Source organism: Alligator mississippiensis, chromosome 1 (genome assembly GCF_030867095.1).
Source record: "Alligator mississippiensis isolate rAllMis1 chromosome 1, rAllMis1, whole genome shotgun sequence".
Lineage (NCBI taxonomy): Eukaryota > Metazoa > Chordata > Crocodylia > Alligatoridae > Alligator > Alligator mississippiensis.
This window is the reverse complement of record NC_081824.1, coordinates 309,488,151-309,502,482: the sequence shown is the minus strand read 5'-3', so window position 1 is coordinate 309,502,482 and position 14,332 is coordinate 309,488,151. Positions and strand designations below refer to the sequence as shown.

General features: G+C 38.1%; 1 protein-coding gene across 11 annotated transcripts in view; it reads right to left on the bottom strand.

The window, feature by feature from the left end:
* The window catches only part of DMD (dystrophin), a 2,172,325-nt gene that overhangs the window by 1,269,034 nt on the left and 888,959 nt on the right, over window positions 1-14,332 (bottom strand). For all 11 annotated transcript variants that reach the window (XM_059720821.1, XM_059720816.1, XM_059720817.1 and 8 more), the window contains 2 exons: window positions 12,285-12,464; window positions 1,159-1,334 (listed from right to left, as the gene is read on the bottom strand). In XM_059720821.1, the coding sequence (XP_059576804.1) occupies window positions 1,159-1,334; window positions 12,285-12,464 (356 nt within the window). The remainder of the gene's footprint in view (window positions 1-1,158; window positions 1,335-12,284; window positions 12,465-14,332) is intronic.

Sequence of the window (14,332 nt, the reverse complement as noted above, 5' to 3'; positions counted from 1 at the left end):
AAAAGACAAGCTTGCATTCCCATATACAAAGAAAGTGTTTTGTACTTGCCCTTCCTTTTGCATACATATTTTAGAACTTGATGTTCTCAAAACTATAGATGTAACCCTTTACAAGTATATTTCATTCTTCATTTAAATTATACTTTCTATTTGTGATGAAAATACCTTCCGCAAACTAAAGAACTGAAAAAACACTTTTGCTTCAAAATTTAGAATTTAAATAGCATTTAAATTCTATGAATGCAACATAGGACCTATTTTATTCAACAGTTCTATCTGTCTTTTAAAGGACTGTAATACTTCCCTCATTCAATAGGTTGGCAGTAGTAATCTCTGTGGTGAACTTCAAATACTTCCTGGATCCACTCTGAATCTCCCAACTCAGGATTCAGAATCATGCCTGTTTACCTCAGTGAAAAAATAAGTTCTACATCGGCAAAACAGACAGAGCTGTGAGTACCTTACATCCTTTCATTCACAAATATCTTTTAAACAATTATTAGCTCAGCACCTGAAGTCATTGCGAACCTTTCTCCCAGTGTCAGCAAATGTTGGATTAAGCTCTTCATTTCAAGTGAAGGACCAATATAAACCCTCAATATACTTAGGTTTCAGAAGGTAAACTCTTAAGATAATGCTATTACATGAATGCAATTGAAAACAAAATCTGGTCTTGTCAAATTATTGTTACTTGGGCTGATGTACTTTCCAGAAAAAACACAACATGACTTTTTAATTTGAATTTGAAACACTGGCATTCAAAAACACAGTTCTTAAATTTTAGGAGAGGTTTGGGGAGGGGGTTGTTTCTTTTGCTTTTAAATTTAACAGAAAACTTTTCAAACATTTTCTACTTCAAAGTTTTAATATGGAATGTGGTGTTTCTCTAACTTATCAAAAGAGTAATACAGAAAGAGTGGAACAATAACTAATAGTATTTAGTGGTGCATTAGCTGGACTAACTGTTCAAACAACACTTTAATTCAGCCTGCTAAAATGAAGGTGCTAATCAGTTACAATCTTACAGGAATACTACAATATTTTTTCTCACAGAACTAATATATTATGCAGCAAGTTTCTGCATTCAAATAACAATACTTAATTTTTGCATTTTAATCACATCTTATTTATATCCCCGCAACCTTTAGTAATTCTCACCTCTTCCTACTTTCTGAATCCACAACGAGCTGCCTTTTTTTGTGGGGTGGTGGTGGTGGGAGTTCCTCTTTGGCATGCTTAACGAGGATTTGCTCTCTGGTGGTCACCATAGTTACAGTTTCCATTACGGTTGTCTGTGTTAGTGATGTCTGAGTGGTGGTGACAGCCTGTGAAATCTATGAGAAGTATTGAAACAGAGGTCACACATTGCTTGAAAGACTTCAATAAAGACTGTTTGGAGTGGCAATAGAAAATAATGAGAAACTGATCCTGTCTGATCATGGGCTGACCTTCAGAAAAAAATAACACTGTATTGAACTCAAGCCCAAATTGTTTTATCTGACTTGTGCTATGTGAAAAAGACATCTGGAGAAGTCGATATCAAAGTAAGAAGGAATCCTAAGTAGAATGTATTTATGGTGCTTCATAAATTCTGTCAAATTAAGAAAATAAATAAAAGAAAACTATAATGAAAGCCTTGCTTCATGATTCGATTAAAATACAGAGATCTATAAAATGTTATAATTCATTCATTTGATATATTTATAGTTGATAAAGAGACATTTTATTTTACTGTGATGCTATATATACTGTCAATCATTTTTATAGCTAATAATATTTTCAAAGTATAATTAAATGTATTACAAGTAAAATTCTTTTGTACAAAGATCAGTAAACTAATTTACAAGAAATCTTAGCCTAGAAATCATTTACTGTGATTAATCATTACTGTGATTGTATGTTTCCATAATTAAAAGCTAAGAATAATGGGATTAGTAACTAACATTTGTATTTGCAAATGTAAATTTGCAATATTTATCAGTGGTTATTTTGCTCAGTTTGTATAAACTCTAAATGATTCAACTGCATCAGCATAGGTGCATTTGGAAATATTTACTGCTACTTCAGCCTGAGAGATGATACAAGATATTCTCTTGCATTATTATCTCTTCAGTGAGTGCAGGAGAGTTGATTGTGTTTGTACAGCTATACAGATTACTTTATATTATGGGGTCTTTATATTTTGGACCCACTTAATGCCATAATACAAGTTCCCACTTAAACAGGAAAATGTTCTTTCAGGTCATCAAAGTCAATCCACTTGAAAGAGGTCACTTCACTTCTTGTTCTGTCTGGGTATCAGGTATTAGATCGTTTGCCAGGGTGCTGGCTTTCCTTCAGTTACAGCTTTAGTGACCAGCTAGCTCATGCCTCAGCGAAGTAGAGTGAGTGGAATATAAAGGGAAATGTTGGTGTAGCGGCCAAACTAATACGTGTGCCTGAAAACCTAGTTTTTAGGTTCATTACCTTTTCTTCTAACTTAGGAGAAGGAAACCAAGTTTTTAATCTTTAAAAGGTCATGAAAATTATACAGTTATATAAAAATAATGATACTGATGGCAGAAAAATTCCTGTAGAACCCAGGAAAAGAGTAGGCATCCATCCTAACTATTGAGACATTAGTATTTTCTTCAGTGGAGCTATACCAAACCAAATGCTAACTCTTCCTTTTTCCAGCCACCTTTCTCTAGGGAATAAATAGGGGAAAAATGAAGACCTATTTACTCTTTATGAACATAGTCTCTTGTTATAAAAAAGTATCAGTAAAACCAAACAATATTCCTACTTGCTCCTGGAAATGTCTGGGTTTGGGGGTTTGTTTCTTATTCCTGGACACAAGAAGATTCAACTTCCTGCCTAATCTGTCATGGCTGGTAGTGGAAGAATCAAGTAGTCTTATACAAGGGACTCAACTTAGAGTTGTGACAATCAAAGACTTAAACTTCTTTCAACTTTCCCCACCATATAAATAAGTGGGTGTATTGGAGAATTATATATAACATACTATATATAGTGGATATAGAATGGAACCTTTGGAAGAAAACAAACCTGCTTTCTACAAAATATTTCCCCAGCCTGTAACCAATTATACAGAAGTAACAGATGCATCTGGTGCTTAGGAACTAGGCTTAACACAAGGCATGCATGTAATATATATTTTCCCCAGAAAAGGCGAAACTTTGTGGTCTTTATTTGAGTTATAGAATTTGGCCTCAGAACCAGTTGACCATATTGTGCAGTGGGGACTTTTTAGCTACCTTTTCATTAAATATTTTACCGGAGTAGGTGGCATATGAGCAAATGTATACGCTGAACAACCCCTTTGAAGTAGAAGACAACAGTTTTTGATTTATTTATTAAATCACTTCTGTATATTTTTTTTAAACGTATCTCTCTCAGTTCCTAGGTTACATGTTATGGCTTTGATGTCAAATACTGTATTGTTGAGTTTATGAATAGGGACCTTCTGAATTCACGGCAGGAGTGGGCAGCTCTTTTAATCTTGCCTCCCCTCCGCCAATTGGCAGAGGGTTCTCACCATTCACTGCTGAATGGCAGGGAGGTGAAAACTGTGGTTTTAAATATGGCAGCATTTTTATCTTCCAGATGGTCCCTCAGCCAACTGGCAGTGGGGATGGGAAATTACACAGGGTAATCTGCAAGATTAAAGGAGCTGCCACACAGTTCACTTCCGCCATGATTTCAGTAGGTTCTTAATTATAAATCAACCCTTTTCTCCCTCCAAAACATAGTAAAAAACAGTCATCTTATACATAGGAGCAATTGTACAATAATAATAGTAATGTCACTGTATGGAGGAGATAACCCTGTGCAGAAGAGTTAAGGGTCATCCTCCACATTATGGTGGTAGAGTAGAAGACTCAGCTCAAATAGGGAAGAATCACAATGGCTGGATGGTCTGCGATCCCCAAATTCCTAGGGATCTTCCTAGTCTGTTTCACCGGAGTTTAAGGAAGGATTAATCTTGGGGCCAGTAGTTTTCAGACCCCTGCAGACACCTCATTGCAAGGAGATAGGAAATTTATGGTCATTTTCTATGGTGACTGTAGTCTATGTGACAGGTCACCGCTGCAACTAAAGACAGAAAACAGGTCACAGATTCAACTGGCAAGAAATTATGCAGAATTACATGTTTCAAACAAAGCCATAGGCAAACATTTTGGTGTCCAGTGCAGGTCATATACAGAACACTGTTCTACATGTCATTACATAACATTACTTACATTTGATTTGGTGCTCCCTGTGTGAGGGCAGCTGGTGCCAGCACACTGCTGGCACTGTCCTTACTACAGTACTGGTTTCAAAAGTATGGATATTTAACATTTAAACCCCATATTATTTTTTGTTCACTCCTGACTGTACATTTATTATTTGCAAAGGACTAGTGGTCCTGAAAATTTCTAGCACCGAACTAAAAAAAAAAGTTTGTTTAAATTTAAAATATTTAAAAGACAATGATATGTTTTTCTTCTAGAACATGAATTAGCTTAACATACATTGCTATACTTTAAGGAAAGGTCAAATCTGAGTTGCATCTATGCATAAGAATAGTGGAAATATAACAACTTACATTCTCATTCTGCACATTCCTCAAAAATTAGCAAAATGTAGAGTTTGAACTACTAACCATGTAATATATGAAGCTTGAATTTCAGTCTCAATTCAAATCTGGCTTTTCAAATAAAGACCTTTTTTTAAAAAAAAAACCTATGAAGAATGGATATTTACATTTGTTTTCTTGGTATGTAATACCATGGAATTTTAAGGTGAAGACTATGTGGTGAGCTTTGGGCAAAATTATCTTTGGTACATTTTTTTAAAATTTCTTCTCATTTTAGTATTTTCAGTACACTGAGTCCTTCAGGCCCTTTCCCTGATTATTTGATTCTCCTATGGGATTTTGGCTCCGACTTGGGAAAAAAAATGATTTTCCCAAAACAGAACCTGAAAATTTGAGACTAACTTGGTTAATGTACAATCAGAAATATACAGAGATGACAATGTGCATCAGAGCAAAGAAAACGATGTTAAGGATAAAATACTTATTTTATTAGCACTTTGTAAAACTTCTATATATTTCTTTTTTTTTTTTTTTTTTTTAAGTTGAGTTTGCTAAGCACAGGTAAAATAACCAGGTTTAATTCTGCAATATAACATTTTGCAGATAAAATAATATCTGATATCATCTGTCTGACAGGCTGTCCCCACAGTTGAAAGGGCTCTCAGTCATTGATACAGTTTGTGTACACTTTGGACCATACTCTGTCACTCTGCACACAAAATTCTTACTGAACTCTGGTAGTTGTATCTAGAAGTCAGTGGTAGGATGCGTTTCTGACACCTTGAGGCCATATCCTGTCATCTTTCATTCACAGATCAATACCAGGATAGAGCTTACAATGCTTATGGCACAGGACAAAGAAGAAAACATAGCTGCTTTCAACAAAATATTTCCCCAGCCTGTAACCAATTATACAGTAGTAGCAGCTTCAGCTGGTGGTTGGGAACTGCGCTTAGAACAAGGCATGCAGTGTAATTACCATATGTTCACAAGTGTCAAATCACAATGCATAAAGTGCTGTGGGGTGTGATGATTTACATCTCAGATCAGTAAAAATATTTATGTGCTTAAACAGCAAAAACAGAGGTGAAATATTTTGTGTTTCAAAAAGACAAGTGAGCTGTTAACTTGGAGCCCATAATCTATCTAGTCACAGTGATCTGGGGAGGAGGTAAGAAATGCTGGAGACTACAGTGCAATTTAACTGAAGTTCAGGGAGAACAGCTAGATATATTTTTATACCACTACTCTCAAATAGATAAAGAGAACCTTTAAGTGAAACCTACTCACAAATACTAAATGACTTTTATATGCTTCCCTGGAGGAAAAGCAGTTCTTCTCTGCATTACTCTGCCCCGCATGTAATTCAACACGATTATATATGAAGCTTTAATTTGAATGTGTATCAGGGCCTTATGTCTAATGTCTACTAATGTAACTTTAGCTATAAATGTAGAAGGAAATTGTTCATAATTTTTATTTCATTTATTATTTTAATCATTCATTGTTTATTTAAGGCAGCAAGCACCATACAAGAGATAGAGGGAGAAGTTCATACCTAAAAAATATCATTGTTCCTGCACTATAAGCATAAATTATTGTTAAAAGGAAAACCTTGATAAACAAAAGGATACACTTTCTGCTGCATTTCAACAGGAAGAAGGTTATACAGTGCTGCCTACTGTCTCCCTTCTGTGATTACAAAATGTGATAACAACAAATGTAGATTTCTTTTGAAGTATGTGATTTTTTTTTCCCTGGTTTTCTTGCTGGCTAAATATATAAATGAGTTTTACTAGAAACAGAATAGTGGATATCATCGTACCAACCACCACCTTTTTTCTGTACTGAATATAAAACGTACACTATTTACCTTGTTTGGGGAAATAAGTGACCTAACAATTTGCGCCTTCATAAACTGAAAGCTCAGAAGTTAGTTATGTAAATAGTGTGGATGCAGTTTTGAAAGTTTTGCTTAAACTGTGATGTGACAAAATTATTTTGAATTGTTATTATACCAGTATATAACAGGGAAAAAGAAAAAAAAGTAACAGATGAAGCATTAATGAAAAGGTTACTTATTATAGTTTACCAACTAGCTTTTCAGGGAGCAACTAGGGCACTGATTTTCATTAAGTGTTTTATAGAACTTTGATAATAGTGTGATATATTGATGGCTCTTTATGGGTCTATTATCTTCTGTATGAATGGAGTATGATATCCCAGTATGCATTTTTTTTTCCTTTTTCACAGTTTAATGCCTGCTTTCTCATATTCCAATAACAAGAAGATATTACTATCCTAACATAGCTATAATAGGCTTAATGTTTCTATTAATTATGCTATATCAAAGGTGTTATAAAATGAAAGAGAACCAAAGAAAGTTTTAATAATGGTTATGTTGTAAAATTTCAGATATCATAATGTCAATTATAATTTTAAATGAACAAATACATTTATGAAAGTAGTAGAATTTTAAGATGTTCTAGTAGATTTATTCATTTCTCCAGTGGATGGAGGCACTTCATTTATTGTTTCATGGGTTTTGTTTTGTTTTTTTAAATCAGAGCACATATAATGTGTACAGACTAACTTCACATTATTCTGCAGAGGCTGGTTATTTTAAAGGAAGTAGTTTTCCTGCAATGCTGAGTGATAAATTATAATAAGTATACATGGAGGACCGCTTCTAACAGATGTCAACTCTTGAGGAGCAGGGGGTGTCAGTCAGATCGTAGCCCAACTCTTACACAGGTATATTAGAAGTTTCTCATATATTCCAAATGCATTGGAGTCAATTCATGGCCATAAATTATTGCAAGCCTTCAAATTTTCTGAATGCAATGACTGCACTTCTGGATACTGGCACTGGGAGCTTGGAACAGGGGAATGGGAGGAAGGGGATTGGGAGGGGAGACATTTTTTTCCTCCTTTGCTGTTTAATATTTAAGTCCCTGGCTACTCTCCCACTGAACTGTCACCCCGGCTGGATGGAGAGAAGAGGCTGAGCAAGAAGGGTGCAGCCACACTTCCAGCACCAGTTGCTGTTCCCGCATCCCCTGTGTAAAATCCTGGAACTGTCCCTAACCATTAATATATCCTTGTTAGTCTTTAGAAAGCAGAAAATTTACTCCTGCAAGCAGAACAGTTGTTGTAGCTAAAAAAATAGTGTTTCTTTCCAGCAGGTTTCAATATTACTATCTTATTTTCTTTGCTTTCTTAATTATCCCAATATACCTAATATATCTTAATGTACAGATCCTAACATACAGATACCTTTACCTGTTATTTAACCCTTTTCATTTTTCCCTTCACCTACCTATGTGGATTTTTTTTTTTTGGCTCCTGATGGTGTCCACATTAGAGGTACAGTTGGGAAGCTCCTCACCATTCTTGACATTAGTTCTAACTCACTGATGTTAACAAATTTGGGAACCCTATGTGGCCCATCTGTTTCTGACTGTATTTTCAGCGTGGTGGAATTTAGACCTGCTCAGAGCACATTTGTTGACAGTGTTCAAACCAATGGGCCATTTAAATAAGTGCATTGCTCCCAATATTGAAACTCAATAGAACAGTAAAAGCATTAGAATACTCAGGCTTCTAGTCCTGGGGCAGATATAGCTCACAAGTTGATAAGAACCCCTGTCAGTCTAAGCTGTCAGTCTATGCTCCTATTATTGTAGACACTGGTGAAGCAACTCTGAGGCCACAACAGTGAAAAAAAATATAAGACAAAGGTTTTGTGATTATCACCATATCTGCATCTCAGTTTCTGTAAGATGCAGATAATATTCCCACTTATTGATGAAAGCTTATTTCAGTGATGTACTAGACTTTATAAGTTTCCAATGTAAGCTATTATAGAAGGGAAAAGGTTTCAAATTATTCTAGCCTTCATTCAGCTGAACTGTGAGGAGTTATTTCGTAGTCCTAGTTCCAGGGAACCCAAAGGATTTGTTTATTTTTATTAATGTATCTAAATATATGCGACTCATAAACATTTAATATAATCAAATATTTTGCTTCAGTAAGGTAAAAAAAAATTCAACTGAATTATTTTGACTGATTTTGTTTCTACTTTCATATATTAAATCTGAATTTCATTATAAAAATAATATATGTCAGAGCTATCCAAGTGGCAGTTCATGGGCCACACATGGCCCAAGGTGGGCTAGCATGCAGTCTGTAGGCTGCATGCTGGGCGAGGGCTCAGGGGTCTGTGTGCCACCTGCATAGCCCACATGGTAGAGAGTAAGGGGGCTGTGCGCTGCTGGTGGGGAAGCAGGAGGCATGTGCAGCCCTGGCCACTCCAAAATTGGACAGCCCTAGTATATGTTATTAGCTTTGATTCACATATCACAATCAAAACTCAAGCAGAATTTTTAATTAAGATAAAAAACTTGATATTACTGAAATAATACAAAGAGCTTTGTTTCAAATTATTTTTTGTCATTTTCATTACTAAGGACATATTGGCTTTCTGGTCCAATTTGGTAATGGAAATAAAAATTCCAGGATTTCCCTTGAATAGGAATTGCAGTTTTCAACCAATTCTAATACATAGTAGTTTTCACATGCACTGCTAAATGGTTCCCTTTATTAGTTATGGTACTTATAAAGGCAATCAAAAAGGTTGATACACTTGTAATTAGCATTACCATTGAAGCTGTGCAAGAGCTGTGCAAGAGCTAAAGTGACACTATTGTCAAATATAACTAATGTTGAAGACTCAGCAGAAATGTGACCAACAGAATGAATATACAAATACAGTGTGATGAACCATGGGTTTTATTGTAATGTTTTATGTAAACTGTGTTTATGTTTCAATAATGTTGCATGCCTTAGTTCTCCCTTGGCTAACTTTTACAAGGGGGAAGGACTTGGTTAAAAAGACAGTGAAGCAAGAGATCTGTCTCCTTGTGGGACAAGACACAATGGACCTCTAGTATAGCTTTGGTGCCATATCAACAAAAGATAGATGGCCCACACCCAGCACGACGAAGCGTCAGTCCCCGATTCAATTTGGCGGAGATTTGGCCCGATTCGGTGGTTGAATCTCTGAATCCAAATTGAGTCAGAGGACCCTTTAATCTTTCCAAATTGAATTTGAACCCTCTGAATCAATCTGGAGAGATTCAGAAAGGTTCGGTGATTCAGACATAGACACAGCTTTAAAAGTTTTTTCTACATACCTCTAGTTAGGAGGGGCTCATGAGTGCTGCAATGCTGTGGTGCATGGAGTGTCCCACAGAAGCACAGGGGCTCCCCAGTGCACTCAACAGCAGACCCAAAAATGGCCGATCCACTTCCAGTTCCACTAGGGAGCATGCTGGGGGGCCTCCCTGCACCCCCCTGGCTTGGTGACTGGTGCCTCCTGGTCCAGGGGGGGCACCTGGGGTCCCCCTGTGGCTGATTTCCGAGCTGGGTAGGGCCATGGGGGGGGGGGGGCTGTGCGCTCCCAGCAGACCTGGAAGTGTACTGGAAATATTTCCAGTCCACTTCTGGGTTTGCTGCTGAGCATGTGGAGGGCCCCCCTGCACTCCTGGAGAATGCTCCATATGCCCCAGCATTGCAGCGATCTTGAGCCACACCTGCTACCTCAAGGTATGTAGAAAAAAAACTTTTAAAGCTGTGTCTATGACCGAATTGCTGATTCTCTGAATCGGCATCAAATCTTCAGATTCAGATTCGGCTAAACTGAATCCAAATCAAATACGGCCTGCTTCACACACCCCTGATAAGCATAACAATGGAGAGGTGACTGGGAATAAGTGGGTGTTAGATCTTTGGAGGGGAGTCTGGGAGTTTTGGAGTGGCTGGAAAGGGAACAGCTGAGTATCTTTGGGGATGAACTGGGCTGTGTGGAAGGGACTGAAGATAGAGGAACTGCTTAACCTTTTGGAAGGTGGCAGAGATCCTCTCAAAGGATTGGTTTTGCCCTAAAAGTGCTATTATTGAAGCACAGCTACCTGCTTGAAACTTTGTGCTGTTCTGGGTCTCTTCAACAGGAGGTAGTCTCCCTTTCTCAGGAGTAGAACTGGATGCTAGCTACTTGAATCAGGGGTATAGAGAACCAGGGAAGGCGAGAGGCCAAAAAGCCTCAGTCCCAGAGTAGGAAGGAGATGGGCTCCTTCCAGCTCTAAAACCCACAGCTGGGCTAGCTCTGGGAACACTTTCAGAGACCAGACAATACTACAATGGTCCCATGCAAGCACCCCCATGGAGGGCACTCTGTGATATAAGGGAATGATAATACTGCTAAACTGGATTATTTGAAGTATTCTGGTTCATGACTCAATAGCTCAAACCTGGAGGATGTTATTAAACATCTTTTTCAATGATACTATTAGAAAAGGGGATGGATGAAAGTGAGTTGGCAGAGGCTTAATCTAGACAAGAAGGAAATTATGTTGACAGGTTAAGGAAAACAACCACAAAATTTGAGGAAAAAATATTATATTATCTTTGTTTATTGAGGGTGTCTAACATTTATCATTTGATTCTATAATTCTGAAATTTTCTAACCTCAGTTTCTTTTCAATAACCACAGAGTAGAAGAAACTAAGATATGTTTGCGGGTCCTTTCCCCCCCATTCTCTTATACTAATCTGTTTCAGGATAAAAGCTTGCAGATTTTTCTCTCCGATATGGAATTTGCTACTGTAATTCATGTCTTTGTTGACAGCTACAATGGGTTCTACACAGGGATACACATTAAATCATTTGGAAATTACAGTGCAGAATCTGACAGTCTGTTTAATAAGTGATTTATCTTGCTATAAACACATAATGTTAACGTGCCGTTATCTGCACTGGCTGTTTCTTGGTTTCCATGTGGATTTACAGGTATTGTCTTTAAGTTTGTAAAGCCTTAATAGCTTGTAACTTGCATACTTCTCTCCCTTTCTGTTACTACAATAGATAGAAATCAGAAGGATGCTTCTACTTAGCTTCCTCATTTTAACAGGTAGTGGTTGGGGTAGATCCATGTCATTTGGAACTGCCTCCCCAGCTTTGTTCTGCTTTAAATGTAACCCTTCTGCCATTCTATTCACTTGGTAAAGCCAACAATTCGCTAAAGGCCTTAGATTGAAGATGGAATTGTCTATGAAAACAGGAGATTTTAGTGGTAACTTTGTTATCACTGCTGACTTTCATTAACATGGGATAGAACGTGGTGGGTATTCATTTTTTAGCAAGGAGTCCTTTCTTCTTCTAATTAGTATAGTTTAGCTACTTTAATTAAAATAAAAACAAAATTATGATTATGTAAACCCTAGTAATGAGTATAGCCAGCTAATGCCTTCAGCCATCATTTAAGACAGTGTTTTTTCCAGTGAGGAAGCTACAAAGCACAAAATAGAGGGAGTGCCCAAATTGTATGGAATAAAAACAAACCAAAAACTCAAAAAAATATATACCATATGGGTTATATGAAATAGAACACACTGTAGACAAATTGTAAAAAATATCGCTTATAAATAACCTATAAAGGAGAAACAGCCTCATTAAAAGTGAAGTGGAAAATAATGTTCTGAATAGTTAAATTACAGTGGTATCATATTCTATAAGAAAATAAGCCATTATTAAAAGTAACCATAGAGTGAAAATATGACAAACAGCATTAAAACTACTTCAGGCATATGACTGGCAAAAGGGTTAACTGTCATAATCTGACAGAAACATGGTTATGACAGACCTGCTTAGAACTGCTCTCCATCTTCTGCACAAGGTTATCCCAACGCTGGGCAAAATTTTCCAGCCAACCTTCCAGCTTTTGAGCTACTGTTTTATTTTTTATAGCTGCAAGCAGTTCCTGGCTGAGTGAGTTCAGTTTATTCAAGGTTTGTCTCTTCATTTCTAGATCTCCTTTCAGGATCTGTTAAACAAGAGAAATCTTTTAAAAAAGGTTTAAAGATAAAGAGAAAAAAGAAAAGAATGTGTAAATGAAAATGCTAAGGATATTTTATATAAATTCATAGCCTTTAATAGTTTTGTTATTGTAAAAGTTGCTAGAAAGAGTATACAGTGGAATACATAATTTGTACTTTACAGTGAAATAAGATATGCCAGGTGGTATAATTCCAGATATGGTGGAATTATACCTCAGGTAGTGATAACAATCCATAAACTAGAAGTTTTATAACTTTATCAACCATAAAACTATTTCAATATTAAACAATATAAAATTAGATTTTAGAATTTTGATAATGTTTTACTAAATTGCATGTCAAATACTGGGCATCTAATATGGCTTGGAACCTGAATTTCAGTTCCACGGAAAAAAAAATTAGGTTTTAGAATTTGTTTTCCCTCATCACAGATCCTGATAGGGAAGAACAGGGTGCCAGGAATTCCCTGGGTCCTGCACTGCCCTGTGTCTTCATGTAGAGGCACAGTTCAGTGCAGACACTGGCATGGGGTGGCACAGAGTAGCATGGGAGCTGGGGAATCTCCAGTGCCCTGTGCCTCCATGCTGGGACCTATGTTGACCTGTGTTTCATTGAAACATACATATATATACACATTATATATACACATATATACATATGCATTCAGAAGTTAAATGCCACAGTAGTAGTTGAAACAACAACCAACACTCTCTAGAAATCTGGAAGCCCAAACTCATTGTCACCCTAAGTGACCCGTCAAGGAACCAGAAAGACCTGGGAGTTTCAGCTCTTTGGGAACATGCCAAACATACTAAGGAATTACTGAAAGCCTGGAAGGAGCCTTTCCAATGAAGTTACGTGAAACCTGGAATCTACGAGTAGAAACAGACATCAAACTGAAGCAGATCAGCTATAATGGGATATGCTCTACCACAACTGATCCACTGTATTGAGCCACACACATTGCATTGAGAAGGGGGCCAATGCAGGACAAGGAGAAATATATCCCCCTTTCCCAGGGACCCCCCTGGTCCCTTGCTGCCCCACAGTAGGTCCTGCACTAACCTGTTTCCTCACAAAGAGTCATGGATAGAGTAGGTCCCGGTATGGCGTGGCGCAGGAATCAGGAAATCCCCCATGCTCTGTGCCTCCATGCAGGGACCCGCACTGACTCGTGTCACAGAGTGAAGCACAGGCTAGCACAGGTCCCAGCAAGGAGGCATGGGGTGCCAAAGATTTCCCAAAGCTCAAGCCACCTGTGTTGGGATCCAGGCTGACTCATGCCACCACCTGAAGCATGGGTCAGCATGGGTCCTGGCAGGGAGGCACATGGTGATGCAGGAGTCAAGGAATTCCCAGGGCCGTGTGTCCCCCTATTGGGACCTGCATCACATTGTGCTGACCTGAAGTATGAGTTAGCCCTGATCCTGGTAGGGATGAATGGGGTGCCAGAAATTCCTTGGCTCCAGCACTGCCCTGTGCCTCCTTGCTGGGACCCAAGCTTATCTATGGCTTCATGTAGAGGCAAAGGTCAGTGCAGATGCTGCCATGGGGTGGTATGGAGAAGCACAGGAGCTGAGGAATCCCCAGTGCCCTGTGCCTCCATGCCGGGACCTATGCTGACCTGAGTTTCACTTGGAGACATGGGTCATCATGGATTCCAGAATGGAGGCACAGGGTGCCAGGCATTACCCAGCTCCTGCACAATTCCCTGCCAGTCCCTCCCCCCTGCACTGATTCATGCTTCTGCATGGGGCACAGGTCAGCGCAGGTCTCAGCATGCAGGAGTGGTGGGCTTGCCAGTAACAGCCCAGCTTGCTGGCTCGGAAGGACTCCAAGTGATTGGTGAGGCACT